The sequence below is a fragment of the Equus przewalskii genome, chromosome 17, assembly GCF_037783145.1.
Source record: "Equus przewalskii isolate Varuska chromosome 17, EquPr2, whole genome shotgun sequence".
NCBI lineage: Eukaryota > Metazoa > Chordata > Mammalia > Perissodactyla > Equidae > Equus > Equus przewalskii.
In genome coordinates this window covers 50,643,730-50,657,830 of record NC_091847.1, presented here as the reverse complement: position 1 = coordinate 50,657,830, position 14,101 = coordinate 50,643,730, and the positions used below count along the sequence as shown (strand labels likewise).

Sequence of the window (14,101 nt, the reverse complement as noted above, 5' to 3'; positions counted from 1 at the left end):
TCGCAAGTGGAGGGGAATGTTACTGGCATCTAGTGAGTAGAGACCAGGGATGCTGCTAAATATCCTACAATGCACAGAATAACAAAGAATTATCAAACCCAAAGAATTATCTAACCCAAAATGTCAATGGTGCTGAAGTTAAGAAACTCCAATCCAGCATCTCAATTTCTAGCCACACGTTCTATCGAACACTTACACAAGTGGATAAAGATATAGACAGGCTATTCATTGGAGAATGATTTTTAATAGCAAAAGAGGAGAAGCAACCTAAAAATCCCCCGACAGGGAACACTTAAATAAGTTATGGTACAGTCATACTGTATTATATAACTTAAAAGAATGAGGTAGATCTATATGCAGGGAATGATATCCAACACGTTGTTAAGAAGCTTTACGACAGGATCTTGGTTTTAGAAAAATAAAGTATGTACCAGCAAAAAAATCTAGATCAGTATTATCTCTGTAGTGAGGGTTAGAGAACCACTACTTTCTTTGTCACTTTCTTTGTATTGTTTTAAATAATAACAGCTAACATTTATTGAGAATTTCTACAAGTCAAGTTGTTTAAGCATTTTACTTGTATTTAACCTTACATTTAATCTTCACAACCACTATAAAGTAAGTACTATTAACTTCATTTTAAAGATGAGGAACCAGAGGCATGGGAAGTGATGGATTCAGGAGCATATACTGGTTTTTTTTTTCATGAGCATATACTTCCTAAGCAGCTTTATTGAGGTTTAACTTACATACCATAAAACTCACAAGCGTAGAGTTCAATGATTTTTAGTAAATTTAGAACTGTGTGACCAATTCCACAATCTAATTTTAAAACACCGCTATCACTCTCAAAAGAAATTTCATGCCTATTTGCAGTCATTCTCTCTCCCCAGGAAACCACTAAGCTACTTTCTCTCTATGGATGTGCCTTTTCCAAACATTTCATACAAATGGAATCACACAGTGTGTGTGGGTTTTTGGTCGGTTTCCTTAACAAGTATGTTTTTGAGGTTTATCCATGTTGTAGCATGTGGCAGATCTTCATTCCTTCTTATCCTCAAATAGTATTCCATCATATAGGTATACCTTACTTTGTTTATCCATTTACCAGCTGATGGATATCTAGGTTGTTTCCATTTTTTGGCTATTGTGAATAATGCTGCTATGAACATTCGTGGACAAGTTTTTGCATGGACATATGCTTTCATTTCTCTTGGGTAGAAGCCTAGGAGTAGAATTGCTGGGTCATATGATAAATTTACGTATAACTCTTTAAGAACCTGCCAAACTGCTTTCCAAAGTAGCTGAATCATTTTACATTCCCATCAGCAACACAAGAGTGTTTTTCCACCACCTCACCAACACTTACTGTCTATTATTTTTATAAGCAAAAAAGTAAAGGTAAATATTTTTAACAGGCTAAACCACTTATACTTGTCACTTTTGCCACACTGTACTTACTATATGTAAACTCTGCCACCTCTCAGACATCTACCCACTCCATGACGTGAATCAAGACTGAAGTAAAATCTGAATGTTCAGCAAATGCAGATATCTATACATTTACATAAACAACTGCTTTTACGTAAAATTCTACTTAAAATTTACAAAGAAAGATTACACACACACACACAGTACATATATAACACCAATTAGAAATGCATACATACCTAATTTTAGTTCAATTGCTGTGTTGGTGTTACATTTGTACTCTGCCAGTTTCTTCTCCACTGCACTCTTGTATTCAACTAGAAATTTCTCCATAGCACCAAATCCTAAGAGAAAAGGTTTTTAAAAGGTCTGGTTGGAAGTGATTTAAATAGTCAAACCTACAAATAGGGGTCTTATTAGAAGTGGAATAAAGGTAAGATTTAAAACACGCTAATAGATCATGAAAGTACCGGTCATTCTCCATATATGCCCAAATAAATGCACTGTATGACTGCCTCATTATAAAATAGGGAAAACATCACTTTTGAGATAGAGGCTTATGAACAAGGCATGCTTTACATAAATGAGCAAACCTGAAAATTAAGATGACAGACTACTGACATTTCTAAATATCAAATACTAATATGAATTACCTGCTAGGATTTATACCTAACTAGCTTTTTAACAAGAAATATAAAAAGGATGCCACTGCTCTACTAAGAAACAAAGTGAGAATATCCTTTGATAATTACAATAGCATTTCATTTCTAACACTGGAAAAATTCTACCCAGAGTACTTCCAGATCAACCACTAAAAAAACTATCAACTGAGGCTGGCCCCATGGTGTAGTGGTTAGGTTCAGCACACTCCACTTCAGCAGCCTAGGTTCATAGTTTGGATCCTGGGCACAGACTTACACCACTCATCAGCCATGCTGTGGCAGGGACCCACATATAAAGTGGAGGAAGAATGGCACAGGTTTTAGCTCAGGGCTAATCTTCCTCAAGCAAAAAAAGAGGAAGATTGGCTAGACATGTTAGCTCAGGTCTAATCTTCCTCAGCAAACAAAACAAAAAACCCCCACCATCAACTGATAATGCATAGGTCATCTCAAGAATGCACAAGAAACTGGTAACCATGGTTACCTCTAGGATAAGAGAGAAGGAATGGGGACAAGATTAGGGAAGAAAATTTCACTGTATTAAAAAAATTGTTTTGACCATATGGGCACAAAGTCAAAACTATGGGCTACTGGAATAACCAAACGGTTTTACTACAACCTGGCTACCCATCAAGAGAAACTTTTGGGGCTGGCCCCTGGCCGAGTGGTTAAGTTCACACACTCCGCTTCAGTGGCCCAGGGTTTAGCCGGTTAGGATCCTGTGTGCTGACATGGCACTGCTCATCAAGCCATGCTGAGGTGGCGTCCCACATGCCACAACTAGGAGGACCCACAACTAAAATACACAATTATGTACTGGGGGGCTTTGGGGAGAAAAAGGAAAAATAAAATCTTTAAAAAAAATAAGAAAGAAACTTTCAAGCAAAGATAATGATAAATCTCCTGACAAAATGAACATAAAAATTAGTAAAAAAAAAAAAAAACAGGGGAAAAAAGTCATGAGCAGAAACAAAAGAAGAGGTACAATGACATGCCATAAACTTAAGTAATTTAAAGACACAAGGAAAATGGGAAACACTTGAGACAGTATACATTAATGGTTTGGAGTCAGAATTCTTGGATTCAAATCCAGGCTTCACCATTTACTTATTAGAGCTGTGAACTAGAGCACATTATTTGACTTCTCTAACCCTAATCTATAAAACTGAGCTAAGAGAACCCACCTCAAGGAATTTATGTATAACCTAAGCAAGAAAGTTTAACTTGTGAAATCATACATCAGCTTAATCTCCACAATTCTATAAGACAAGCAAATACTATATCAGTCCCATTTCATATTTAAAAGCTCAGGCTTAGAAAGAGGTTTACCAGTTGCTTAAGGGCACCCAACTATGAAGTGGTGAAGCTGAAATTCGAATTTAGGTGTAATTCTTATAATATGTACACTCTATACAATACATGATATGTTCCTCCCCCCTTTTATAGTACCAGCGTGCCCCATGATCCTACAGTCTCTATCTGGGAGAAGAGCCCTTCCTTAAACATCTATAGAGCTCATGCTATAGCCTGTCTATCCAGCACATCCATAAAAGTGTAGTGAGATTACTACGAAGGCACTGGAAAAGAGAAAAAATAGAAACTGTCCATCACTTCAAAAGATACGTAACTGGAAAAAAGCATATACTCACACCAAAACAGTCTTAACAGACGTACAAAATAATAGCAATTAATAGATCTGAAATGTTGTAAACTGAAGAGACTCAATAAACAAGAGAGCAGAATGGAATGAACACAAGAGAATTATATGAGAGTAGACATACACTAAAAGAGAAGTTTAGATGAAGGAATAATGTGAGAACAACATCTTTCTGAAGAGATCCTAGGAACACTAAAGAGTGAGACACTAAGGAGACGATTACGAAGTCAGTCCAGATTCAAGTGAGAGCCCTAGCGCAGGGCAAGGCAGCAGTGCGCCAGCTCAGAAGTTGACTGTAGAGGAAGGTGGAGGGAGCCGTAGAAGAGGAGGAGGAGGAGGATCTGAGCGTTAAAATCAGCTGGCGGGAAAAGAACTAGACTAGAGCGGCTGAGGCAGCAACGGGAAAAGGAACGAGAAGAGAAGCAGGCCTCGAGGCATCTGCACCTTACAAGCCCCGATCGCGACGCCCTCCCCGGCCTCTTCGGTCCTCCGCAGGGACCGAGCTCTTCGCAGAAGGCGCAGAACCCCGAGCACTAGGGGGCGGGGACACGAACCTCGACCGACAAGGAGTAGGGCCGAGAGTTCCGCGCTTCCAGGCTGACGCAAGCCTTCCGGAACCCAGGCTAGGGCCCGAAAGTTCCGAGCGGGCACTGTCACCACCGTCCCGGCGTTCTTTCCCAAACCTGCCCGCCCCCTCCCCTTGGTAAACTTTTCCCGGGAACTTACCCGCCATTTCCGAGCTGCGAGCACCCGCGGCCAAGGAAGGACGAATCAACCCGCGCGCTCCCTGGCCGGAAGTGAGCGCGCTGTCTGACGCATTTCCCCCGCCCACAGCTGGCATGTCGCTGGCCAATGAGAGGAGGAGGTTTGAGGCGCGGGGTGGCGGAAGCTCCTCAGGAGGCGGGGCTAAGACCGCTGGGAAGGCTCAGAGCGTGGTCTGGCCGTGGCACTGCCGTCAGCTGCTCAGCAGGCCTGAGCTGGAGGGGGAGGCCGCAGAAGGGACTTGTTATATTAAGACTCTCGCTGGCCCGAGGAGAGTTTCTTTGGGATTGATTTGAATAATGTAGCGACCTTGTGGCTGTTTTCTTTTCCCTGCTCGCGATGTTTTGGAGACTAGTAGAAAACCTTTCCCCGTGGCCTGGACGGTGGATCCAAACGCCTGAGCCCTGGCTTTACGGAGGGGAAGATGCAGGCATTGAGTTGCAGTTGCGGGAGAAATTTTCGCTTAGTTTGTTTCTATTTTTGCCGTAAATACTTGTTTAACATCGTCTTACTTTTCTCTCATGTTTTTTAGTAGACTACAGTGTGATATTTAGGTACTCGGCTTTCACTCTTAAGGTGGTCAGGCCACCAATTAGTGCACCAAAATTGTTGCCTAATAATACCTCAAGTGGCCTGATCTCGTCCTGCATGTCTCAAGTCCTTGTGGCCTGAACCACATCACAGGATGTTACCTAATTTAAGCCATAGTCCTTGTTAGTATTTAGTAACTGTTGAAACTTTGCCCCAGAGTATAAGCCATTATTTAGGTATCCACAAATATTCCCACAATGTTGTCTGTATGCTAGAATGCCTCGTCTCGACAAATGTTGGTTAACAGGTTTTACAATGACGATGTTAAAACTAAAATGGACCCTTGGGATAATAGTCTAGAACTAATATACCCCTCATATTAGAGATGAGGAAACTAAAGCCCAGAAAAAAGAAATTGCCCAAGTTCGTACTCTGTAAACAGCGTGTGTAAGAATGCAGTTCTCCAGACACTCAGCCCAGTATATGCTGGATTACACAGAGATGGCCCTCTCAAAAATAAAGATCAGAAAAGGTGCTGAGAACACTCTGATCTTTTTCTTTAAGCCTTAGTGAAATGCAAGACATTATGATCACAATGTTAAGAAAACTGAAGTCAATGCTACTAATGACGTTATGGATCAAAAAGGGAAAACAATCTTTCTTATATAAATCACTTCTTCAAAATGGCAAGACTCATAATTTCTTTTCAAAACTTTATCTGTAGATGAAGCAATAACTGACCAGCAATTATGATCCTTATGGTAAGAAATCAAGAGGAATTTGTCTTAACTGCAGCAAATCTGAAACAGGTTAGTCCTGGAACTTTATAGTTAATTGTAGGAAAGAAATATGATGAAGCCTATATGATAAATATGAGTAAGAAATAAGATGCGTGTGAATAGGAAGTATGATGAAATCTGTGTATCGTAAGTAGCATTTAGTATGATCTGCTTGCAGAATTGAGGTTACAGTTTTAAATTGTCCTTATCTTAGAACTGTTCACATATGTTAAAATGTCACAGAATACATGTTTAACTAAAAGACAAAAGAATGACTTCTTTTAGAAAGGTAGTAGTAAAATTACCAAAAAGGAAACAGTATTTCCTTTTCTTGTAGTTTTTACCTCTTTTTTAATTTATATTTTACCTTGTTCTAAAGGAGCTTTAGGAAGTGAATGTTACCACCATGGAATAAAGTTTCTACAAAAGGAATATGCTGTCCTGATATAGATGGAAGAGGCAGCATAAAGATATGGCAAGTTCAATGCCCTACTAGTCTTAATTCTACTACTTCATGACTGTATGACCTTGTTTCACACATTAACTAGAGACAATAATACTTTCCCAGTCACTACACTGGGTTGTTGTGAAAATCAAATGGAACAGTATTTATGAAAGAGGTTTGTAAACTCTAAAATTCTGTGTTAATGTGAGGTGGTATTAGTATGATAACATTTATTCTAGAATAGGAGGTCTGGAAAAGGCATTTTTCTCCAGAGAAAAAGGCCATATTACACTATTAGGAATGAACTAGCAACCATATGTGTGGTACAGGTTCAAGTGCATATGGACTGGTAAATTTTGTCACCTTGAAACCTTCTGAAGGGATTTGTTTTTTAAACATGGTATTAAAAAGATGCTCATCAGAAAGGGATGTAGGAAATCTGAGAGCTAAAAGAAAAATGCAGGTACTTTATGTGTCTTTATTTCAAAATATGTAGCTCTCTACAGACAGGTAACAGTAGCTTGTAAACCTATTTGTTTAGCTCACAGTGCTAATGGTGGGGTGGGGTGGGGTATGAGTATCACTTCCCAGAACAATTATCCAGAATCTCCTACCCAGCTAGATGACCTTTACATGGGATAAAAGAAAGAAAATAGAGGACCAGCTTGTATTGAAAATTACTGTGAGAGGAATAACTTAAAGACACATATTACTAACAGCACATACGTTTTTAAACTCTCATATACTACCCATAGCTGTGTAAACTAGTACTTTTTAAGATGCAATTTAGAAATTTTTAAAAATTTAATAAAATTTTCAATTTGTATGTCTTTTGAGGTAGCAGTTCCACTTATAAGCATTTGTCCTACAAAACTCTTTGCACAGGAACACAAAGATATATGAACAAAGATGTTCAATGCAGCATTAATTTTGTTGACAAATTGGAGATAGCCTAAACATATACCAAAAGGGGCTGGCTAATATACTGACTTAGGAAAATATCTCTAATAGGTTAAAAATTAAATTACACATTATAGTGTTATTTTATTTGTATAAAAAAGTGTGATTTGATAAGCACAGAAAACATCTGAAAGCATACTTAACAGGTTTAACCGTGGCTGCCTCTACGAGGGGGAATTGGAGATGGAGATTAATGAGTAATTTAAAAAAAAATACTGTTTGCTTCTCCTAATGAGAATGTATTGGTTTCTTTAATAATTAGAAACTTATCAATCTTTTTGGAACTTCTTAGACATGGTTGCTAACGCTTACCCTCTTCTTTAAATTCTATAAATTGTGATACACAGAATCAAAGAGGAGCAGCTTAATTGAAATGAGGAACAACTGTTGAACAGTTGAAAATTAGTATTTGTAGTTTTGCATTCTGTCATTATTTACAAGCAAAGATTTGCCAAAATGAGGGAAGAGCACTATAATTGCTTATACTTGTTTCCAAAATTACCATCCTGTGATGACTGCTTTACTTTTTGAAACTATAATTTGTAAGAATGGCATTAATTATGTATGTCTATTTAGGGTGAGAAATACAATAATGCCTATGATATTTCACATTCCATAGTTAAAATGTTATTTAAATATTAATTCTTTTTTCAGTTTTAGGCAATAAAAAATGACCATTACTCTTCTGTTTTAAATTTTTCTGTTCTTGTTTTGTGTTGTTTCTTAATGTGGAAGAGCTTTAGGGTAGGGGGAGGGTGAAGAAAGCTTTATCAAAGCTAGTTAGATAGTAAAGAAATGAGACTAAAAAGTGGTTAAAATTATGACTAGACATAGTCATTTTAAACTGAATATATTGTTTCAGTCACTCTGGGTTTTCGTTTGTTTGTTTGTTTTTGGTGAGGAGGATTGGCCCTGAGCTAACATCTGTTGCCAATCTTCCTCTTTTTGCTTGAGGAAGATTGTTGCTGAGCTAACATCTGTGCTAGTCTTTCTCTATTTTATGTGGGATGCCACCACAGCATGGCTTGATGAGTGGCACTAGGTCCATGCCCGGGATCTAAACCTGCAAACCCTGGGCTGCTGAAGCAGAGCATGTGAACTTAACCACTAGGTTCCCAGGGTGGCCTCTGTTTTTTCTTTTTTGATTGTGGTAAAAAACATAAAATTGACCATCCGAGTCATTTTTAAGCTACAGTTTAGTAGTGTTAAGTATATTCCCATTGTTGTGAACACTGCCATTTTAATGGATTGGTTTTCAGCCAACTCCTTTGTAACCTATTTACCCTGTCATATCACTATGCACAGCAAGACTCTTAACTTCCTATGATCTGGACACACAAAGAGAGAAGCTATTATACCAGCTATACAGTGCTGTTAGTTAAGTGTTTAGTTGATAAACTTGTTCCTTAAAAGAATTATAAAAATAAAATTTAGCTTTGTGGTAGTGTTTCTCTTTTTTTTTTTTTTTTTAAAGATTTTATTTTTTCCTTTTTCTCCCCAAAGGCCCCTGGTACATAGTTGCGTATTTCTAGTTGTGGGTTCTTCTAGTTGTGGCATGTGGGATGCCGCCTCAGCGTGGCCTGATGAGTGGTGCCACGTCAGCGCCCAGGATCCGAACCAGTGAAACTCTGGGCCGCTGAAGTGGAGTGCACGAACTTAACCACTCAGCCAGGGGGCCAGCCTGTAGTGTTTCTTCTAAATTTTTTTACAAATCAGAATTTTGAGGGAATATATACAGTTGTCCACAAGCTAAACCAACTAGTCACTGTGAAAATTAAAAAAATTCTTTCTGAAAATTTTGCTAGAGGGAATCCACACTTTAAGTTTGTCATTAATCTCATCAACACAGGGCTCTCAGAGAATCCCTTTGCCAGTCTCTTGAATGGGCTAAGAGGAAGAAAGGGTCATGCCAACTGGTACCATATAATACAAAGAGAGCCTGCTTCATCAGGTAAGAAGGATGTGTCATTAGGGTTAGGATGCATCTAAAGAATGAAAGCTTTACTTTTTCATATCTTTGTAAATTTAAATTTTGTTGTTCATGGGAAAGTTTGTTACTATAGATATGGTGTTATTTTTTAATATAGTTTAAGAGGAACTAAGGTACTTTAATATAAAATCAGGAATTTTAGAGCAAAGTGATTTTAGAAATCAGGTAATCTAGTCATTGTCATGCTTTTTGTTTGGTATACGTATGCATAAAAACTTTTGTTCCCATTTCCTTGTAAATATATATCTAACATATTTTTACTACTGTTAATCCCTATATTAAATATTACTATTGTTAACTTATTTTTTAGGCAAAAAAGAATACGAATACTCATTCTTAATATTTTCAGTCAGTCAATCACTTGTGCACCCCTGAAGATCCCTGACTTAATCCCACACTCTTCTTTTTGGGTGAGAAAGATTGGCCCTGAGCCAACGTCTGTTGCCAATCTTCCTCCTTTTGCTTGAGGAAGATTGTTGCTGAGCTAACATCTGTGCCAATCTTCCTCTATTTTGTATGTGGGATGCCACCACAGCTGGCTTCATGAGTGGTACATAGGTCCGCACCTGGGATCCTAACCTGCAAACCCTGGGGCCTCCAAAGTGGAGTGTGCAAACCTAACCACTATGCAACCGGGCTGGCCCCAATCCCACACTCTAGCTTGAGGTTTCTCAGCAAGCAACTGATAGAGCTGATATTGTGGCCCAGGTCTCTCAATTTGGTCCTATGTTTTTCCACTTTTTTCTTTCCTTTCCTGCTGTAGAAAAGGCTAATTTCCTTCATGAAATACTTTACTTTGGAGAGAAAGTCACTGTGTCTTGCACATGGTTGACACCCATTAAACATTTGTTAAAAGACTTTGCAGTGATACCATCAAGAACACAATTTCCCCCGCAAAACAACCAAGCTTCCACTTTTGTTCAATCACTTACTTGGTCTTGGATTGGAAACTGCTACATTTCTTTGCCTTAAAACATCCTTGAGCCTGTGATTAGAATTAAAGAGACTAAAAACCACCTCATCCATGTTTAACCCATTACTGCCAACATATGTGTAACACAGGCCTTTCCCTCTTATTAAGTTGTTCTTTGTACATCACCAGGCAGAAGCTTTGGCCTAGGGTGAGTGAGTAATCATAATTAGCAGGAGACGATCTTTTGCCAGAGTAAATTTATCCCTGGTACAATAGCTCCAAAGACAAGATTATCTGGGACACAGGGCTATTCTTGTAGACAAGCCCAGATCATCAGTAGCCCTGGCTTTCCCCAGAGAATTTTAACTCAGATTAAGTTCTAGCTTTCTTACAGAGCTCTGAGAAAGCCTAGCTATTCCTCATCAAGAGCTTACCCTCCTCCTCTTTACCTCCTTCTCTATCCTTCAATTAGTTAAGCACCCAAACATTCAGACACTAAATATAAGCTCCATCTCCCCAAACCCAGGTCCTATTTGGCATACTACACTTACAGGATCGAAGAGAGGTATTGGGTAAGTGGTACAGTGGATGTGACATCCTTCTTCCTTTTTCTCTCTGGGCTTCCCACAACAAACAGGAAGGAGCCCGTGCTGTTCCGTGCAGCAGCCCCATATTTCACCCCAGGTGAGGCTTTTATACTCTTCTCTCACTTTTCTCCCATTGGCTTCATTGAAGCCGGCTGTATCAGGGCCCTGCTGTGTTCACTCACCAAGGCAGGCCTGCTTATCACAGAAGGATTGCCTCAATTTCTCATCTGTCCTCCTAGGGGATAATTATGAATCATCCCCTTCTCCACTCTTAAGCTTATTTACCTCTTATTGATAACTCCTCCAGGGCTGGAACTATGTTATCTTCATCTCTGAGTTCTGACTTGAAGGGAGAACAAATTCTTTTAACTAACATTTACGAAAGATTTTTATTCAGGTTAACTGTTGTATTGAATACATTAGTATTTAAGCTTACCCATATCCTCTCTTCTTAGGCCACTCTCAGGTTTGTTTATCTCCCCTCTTTCTGCCTGACCCTTAAGGACAATTGCTATATAAACAGAATTATCTGCAATACTGGGTTTTATAAATTTTATAAAATGAGGTTATATTCTCATTTGATGTTCAAGTTATATTCTCTCATTTTATAAAATCTTAACTAAAAATCTGAATGTTAACTTTAAAAAAATATGTAGGGGGCCGGCCCCATGGCCTAGTGGTTAAGTTCGCGCACTCCGCTGCAGGCGGCCCAGTGTTTCATCAGTTCGAGTCCTGGGCGCAGACATGGCATGTTTTATGTAAGTTTTGTTAAGCTAGAATCACAAGAAAGACCAGGAAGACATGGCGCTGCTCCTCAAACCATGCTGAGGCAGCATCCCACGTGCCACATCTAGAAGAACTCACAAGTAAAATATACAACTATGTACCGGGGGGCTTTGGGGAGAAAAAGGAAAAAAATAAAATCTAAAAACAAAAAAAATGTAATATTCTCATTTGAGAACAAATACTTGGAGAAATGAAAACTCCCATTTAAAAAAAGTTGTAAGAATGACCTCAAGGATTGCTAAAATATTTTAAAATAACAAATAATTATAACACTTTGTTTTATGTAAGTTTTGTTAAGCTAGAATCACAAGAAAGACCAGGAAGAAATTTTCTTTCTCCAAAAATTGGGCTGCACGTTTACATTGTCCTTGGATACGTGGAAGCCCTGCTGAGCTAAATCACATATTTCCTTCATTTGGTAAAGATTTTCGCTATTTTTCCCTTTTCAAGTGGACTTTCAAGTTCTTTTATTCTCAGATTTTGAACCTCACATTGTTCTTTTGGGTAAAATGCAGAAGGGCTGCAGCAGGGAGACAACAAATGTCCAATTCACTCAAATAGTATCAATAGGATTTAATTTTCTTAGGTTTTGCTTTGCTTTTTAAAGATTTTTTATTTTCTTTTTCCTTTTTCTCCCCAAAGCCCCCCGGTACATAGTTGTATATTCTTCGTTGTGGGTTCTTCTAGTTGTGGTATGTGGGACGCTGCCTCAGCGTGGTTTGATGAGCAGTGCCATGTCCGCGCCCAGGATTCGAAGCAACGAAACACTGGGCCGCCTGCAGCGGAGCACGCGAACTTAACCACTCGGCCACGGGGCCAGCCCCGGTTTTGCTTTGCTTTTTGTTAAATAAAATAAATTAGATAATATATTTAAATGCCAAATGACAATTTTATCTATTATTTGATTTAATTGTATATGAGTCCATATCTAAGCACAAATGAAAATTGCATAGTTATATGTTTAGTACATTACAACACCTTATCCATTTATTTAAAGCAGATAAATACTTATCTAAATCATCATTGTGACAAATAAGAAAAATAGCTATAATTTGAAAGGTATTCTTTGGTGAGCCTTTATTTTTATGATATCTAGATCATATATTTTTTTCCATTGGGGTCATATAGGGTTGAGATGAAAAAGAAAAAAAAGGTAGCTGTAAACTTTTTATCTCTTACCTGGCTTGAGTTAAGAAGGGGTTAGAGCATTCCTAGGTATGAGATCAATATGCCGCAAATAATTCCAAGAGATTCTCGCCCTGCTCCAGTGTCCTAAAATATTCCAGTGTGGGAGGAAGACTTCATAAATTAGAGTCCTCATACAAATATTGCCAATGATGCTATAGAAATTGGAGTTAGAGATAGAATAGGTTAGGGTAGATGATTTCACATCAGGTGGGCCTAAAGAATCTTCCCTAGAGGATTCAAAGACATGTTCTCTGAAATATCTGTGCTATTAACAATTCTATCTATGGACTCCCTGCAAACTGGAATGATTGTAGATAATGGAAAAAGTCAAGGCTAATACTCAATTTTTAATGGAAAAGGAGGAACTGAGAGATCTCACTCTGTTTAGTCTTCTTTGAAATACTATGGTGTTGATCTTTGAAAAACAACAACAACCAAAAAAACCAAAAAACCAAAAAGCCCATAATTTACGAGTCCACAGAGGGTGGTCAAGTATCCATCATCCAATATGGATTTGTGAAAAGCAGTCTTACTGAATAAACTTATTTTACTTCTTAGAACAAATAAATGGCAAAAAGAAGTATAATAGTAGGTTTGGTTAGATATATGATCATTCCTGACCCTATGCAAAGTTGTGATTTAGAGAAAATTCATTTATCTGCTTCAGGCTTTGTTTAATACATTCAGATTACTCATACAATTGTACTTGCCACATAGATACAATTTCAAGTTCTGATTGATTCACTTAACATTATATCATAAACTACATACTACTCTTACTTTTATGCGACCAAGTTGCTAAGGAATCTGAACTTAGGGGAGGTATATACATAAAATGTTTTTTCTCTAGTCACTACTCCCACTGTACTACGTTGAATATCCTTTCCCCCCAGGCAGATGCCTTAGTTTTCTGGTGCTTTAATTTGTGCAAAGTCTAGCTTGGCCTACTTTAAAACTTTGGTGTTTTAAAACATCCTCCCTTGCTGGCCAGACTTGTAGCCACAGGGACCTGAAATGAGGATGGGAGTATAGTCACTTTTTCACTCATTCTCCTTTCCTAAGCCCCTAAAGATTGGGTTGGGGAGAGTGTCTGGTTCTAGAATATTTTTTCCTCCTTCCTTTTCAAGACTAGTTCTTCTGGTGTTGAGGGCTAAAAGTAGGAATAAAGAAGAAATTAATCTTGCCACTTAACTCTCTCTGTTTTGGGCATCTCTACTTCTCCAGCTGACGGTGACTCCCATTGATGCTCTTACTGCCTCTCACATAGGATGCATTCTTAATTTCTTCAGTGAGCTGCAAGGGGCCACCATATTGTACCAATTCCCTGACAAGGAAACTCTGGCTCCTTGCTGCTGTTTTCTCCTTTGTTAGTAGGCTTGCCTTTTGGGTGGAACACTGCAAAAGCAATTC

At 38.5% G+C, this 14,101-nt stretch overlaps 2 protein-coding genes across 14 annotated transcripts in view; one reads left to right on the top strand and one right to left on the bottom strand.

Annotated features, from left to right (window-relative positions):
* Positions 1 to 4,585, bottom strand: part of HAT1 (histone acetyltransferase 1) — a 57,762-nt gene extending 53,177 nt beyond the window's left edge. The window contains exons 1-2 of one of the 4 annotated variants that reach the window (XM_008523562.2): positions 4,477 to 4,585; positions 1,671 to 1,775 (exon numbers count right to left, since the gene is read on the bottom strand). In XM_008523562.2, coding sequence (XP_008521784.1) covers positions 1,671 to 1,775; positions 4,477 to 4,483 — 112 coding nt within the window. In that variant the 5' untranslated portion in view covers positions 4,484 to 4,585. Of the gene's footprint in view, positions 1 to 1,670; positions 1,776 to 4,194 lie in introns of all 4 variants that reach the window. The other 3 variants (XM_008523565.2, XM_008523564.2, XM_070580167.1) reach the window with 3 other exon arrangements.
* Positions 1 to 14,101, top strand: part of SLC25A12 (solute carrier family 25 member 12) — a 191,082-nt gene that overhangs the window by 66,623 nt on the left and 110,358 nt on the right. For 2 of the 10 annotated variants that reach the window (XM_070580138.1, XM_070580144.1), the window contains exons 2-3: positions 5,768 to 5,852; positions 9,077 to 9,178. The exons of 6 other annotated variants lie outside the window; for them this stretch is intronic. The gene's annotated coding sequence lies outside the window, so the exon portion shown is untranslated. The remainder of the gene's footprint in view (positions 1 to 5,767; positions 5,853 to 9,076; positions 9,179 to 14,101) is intronic. 2 more of the 10 variants (XM_070580140.1, XM_070580146.1) reach the window with 1 other exon arrangement.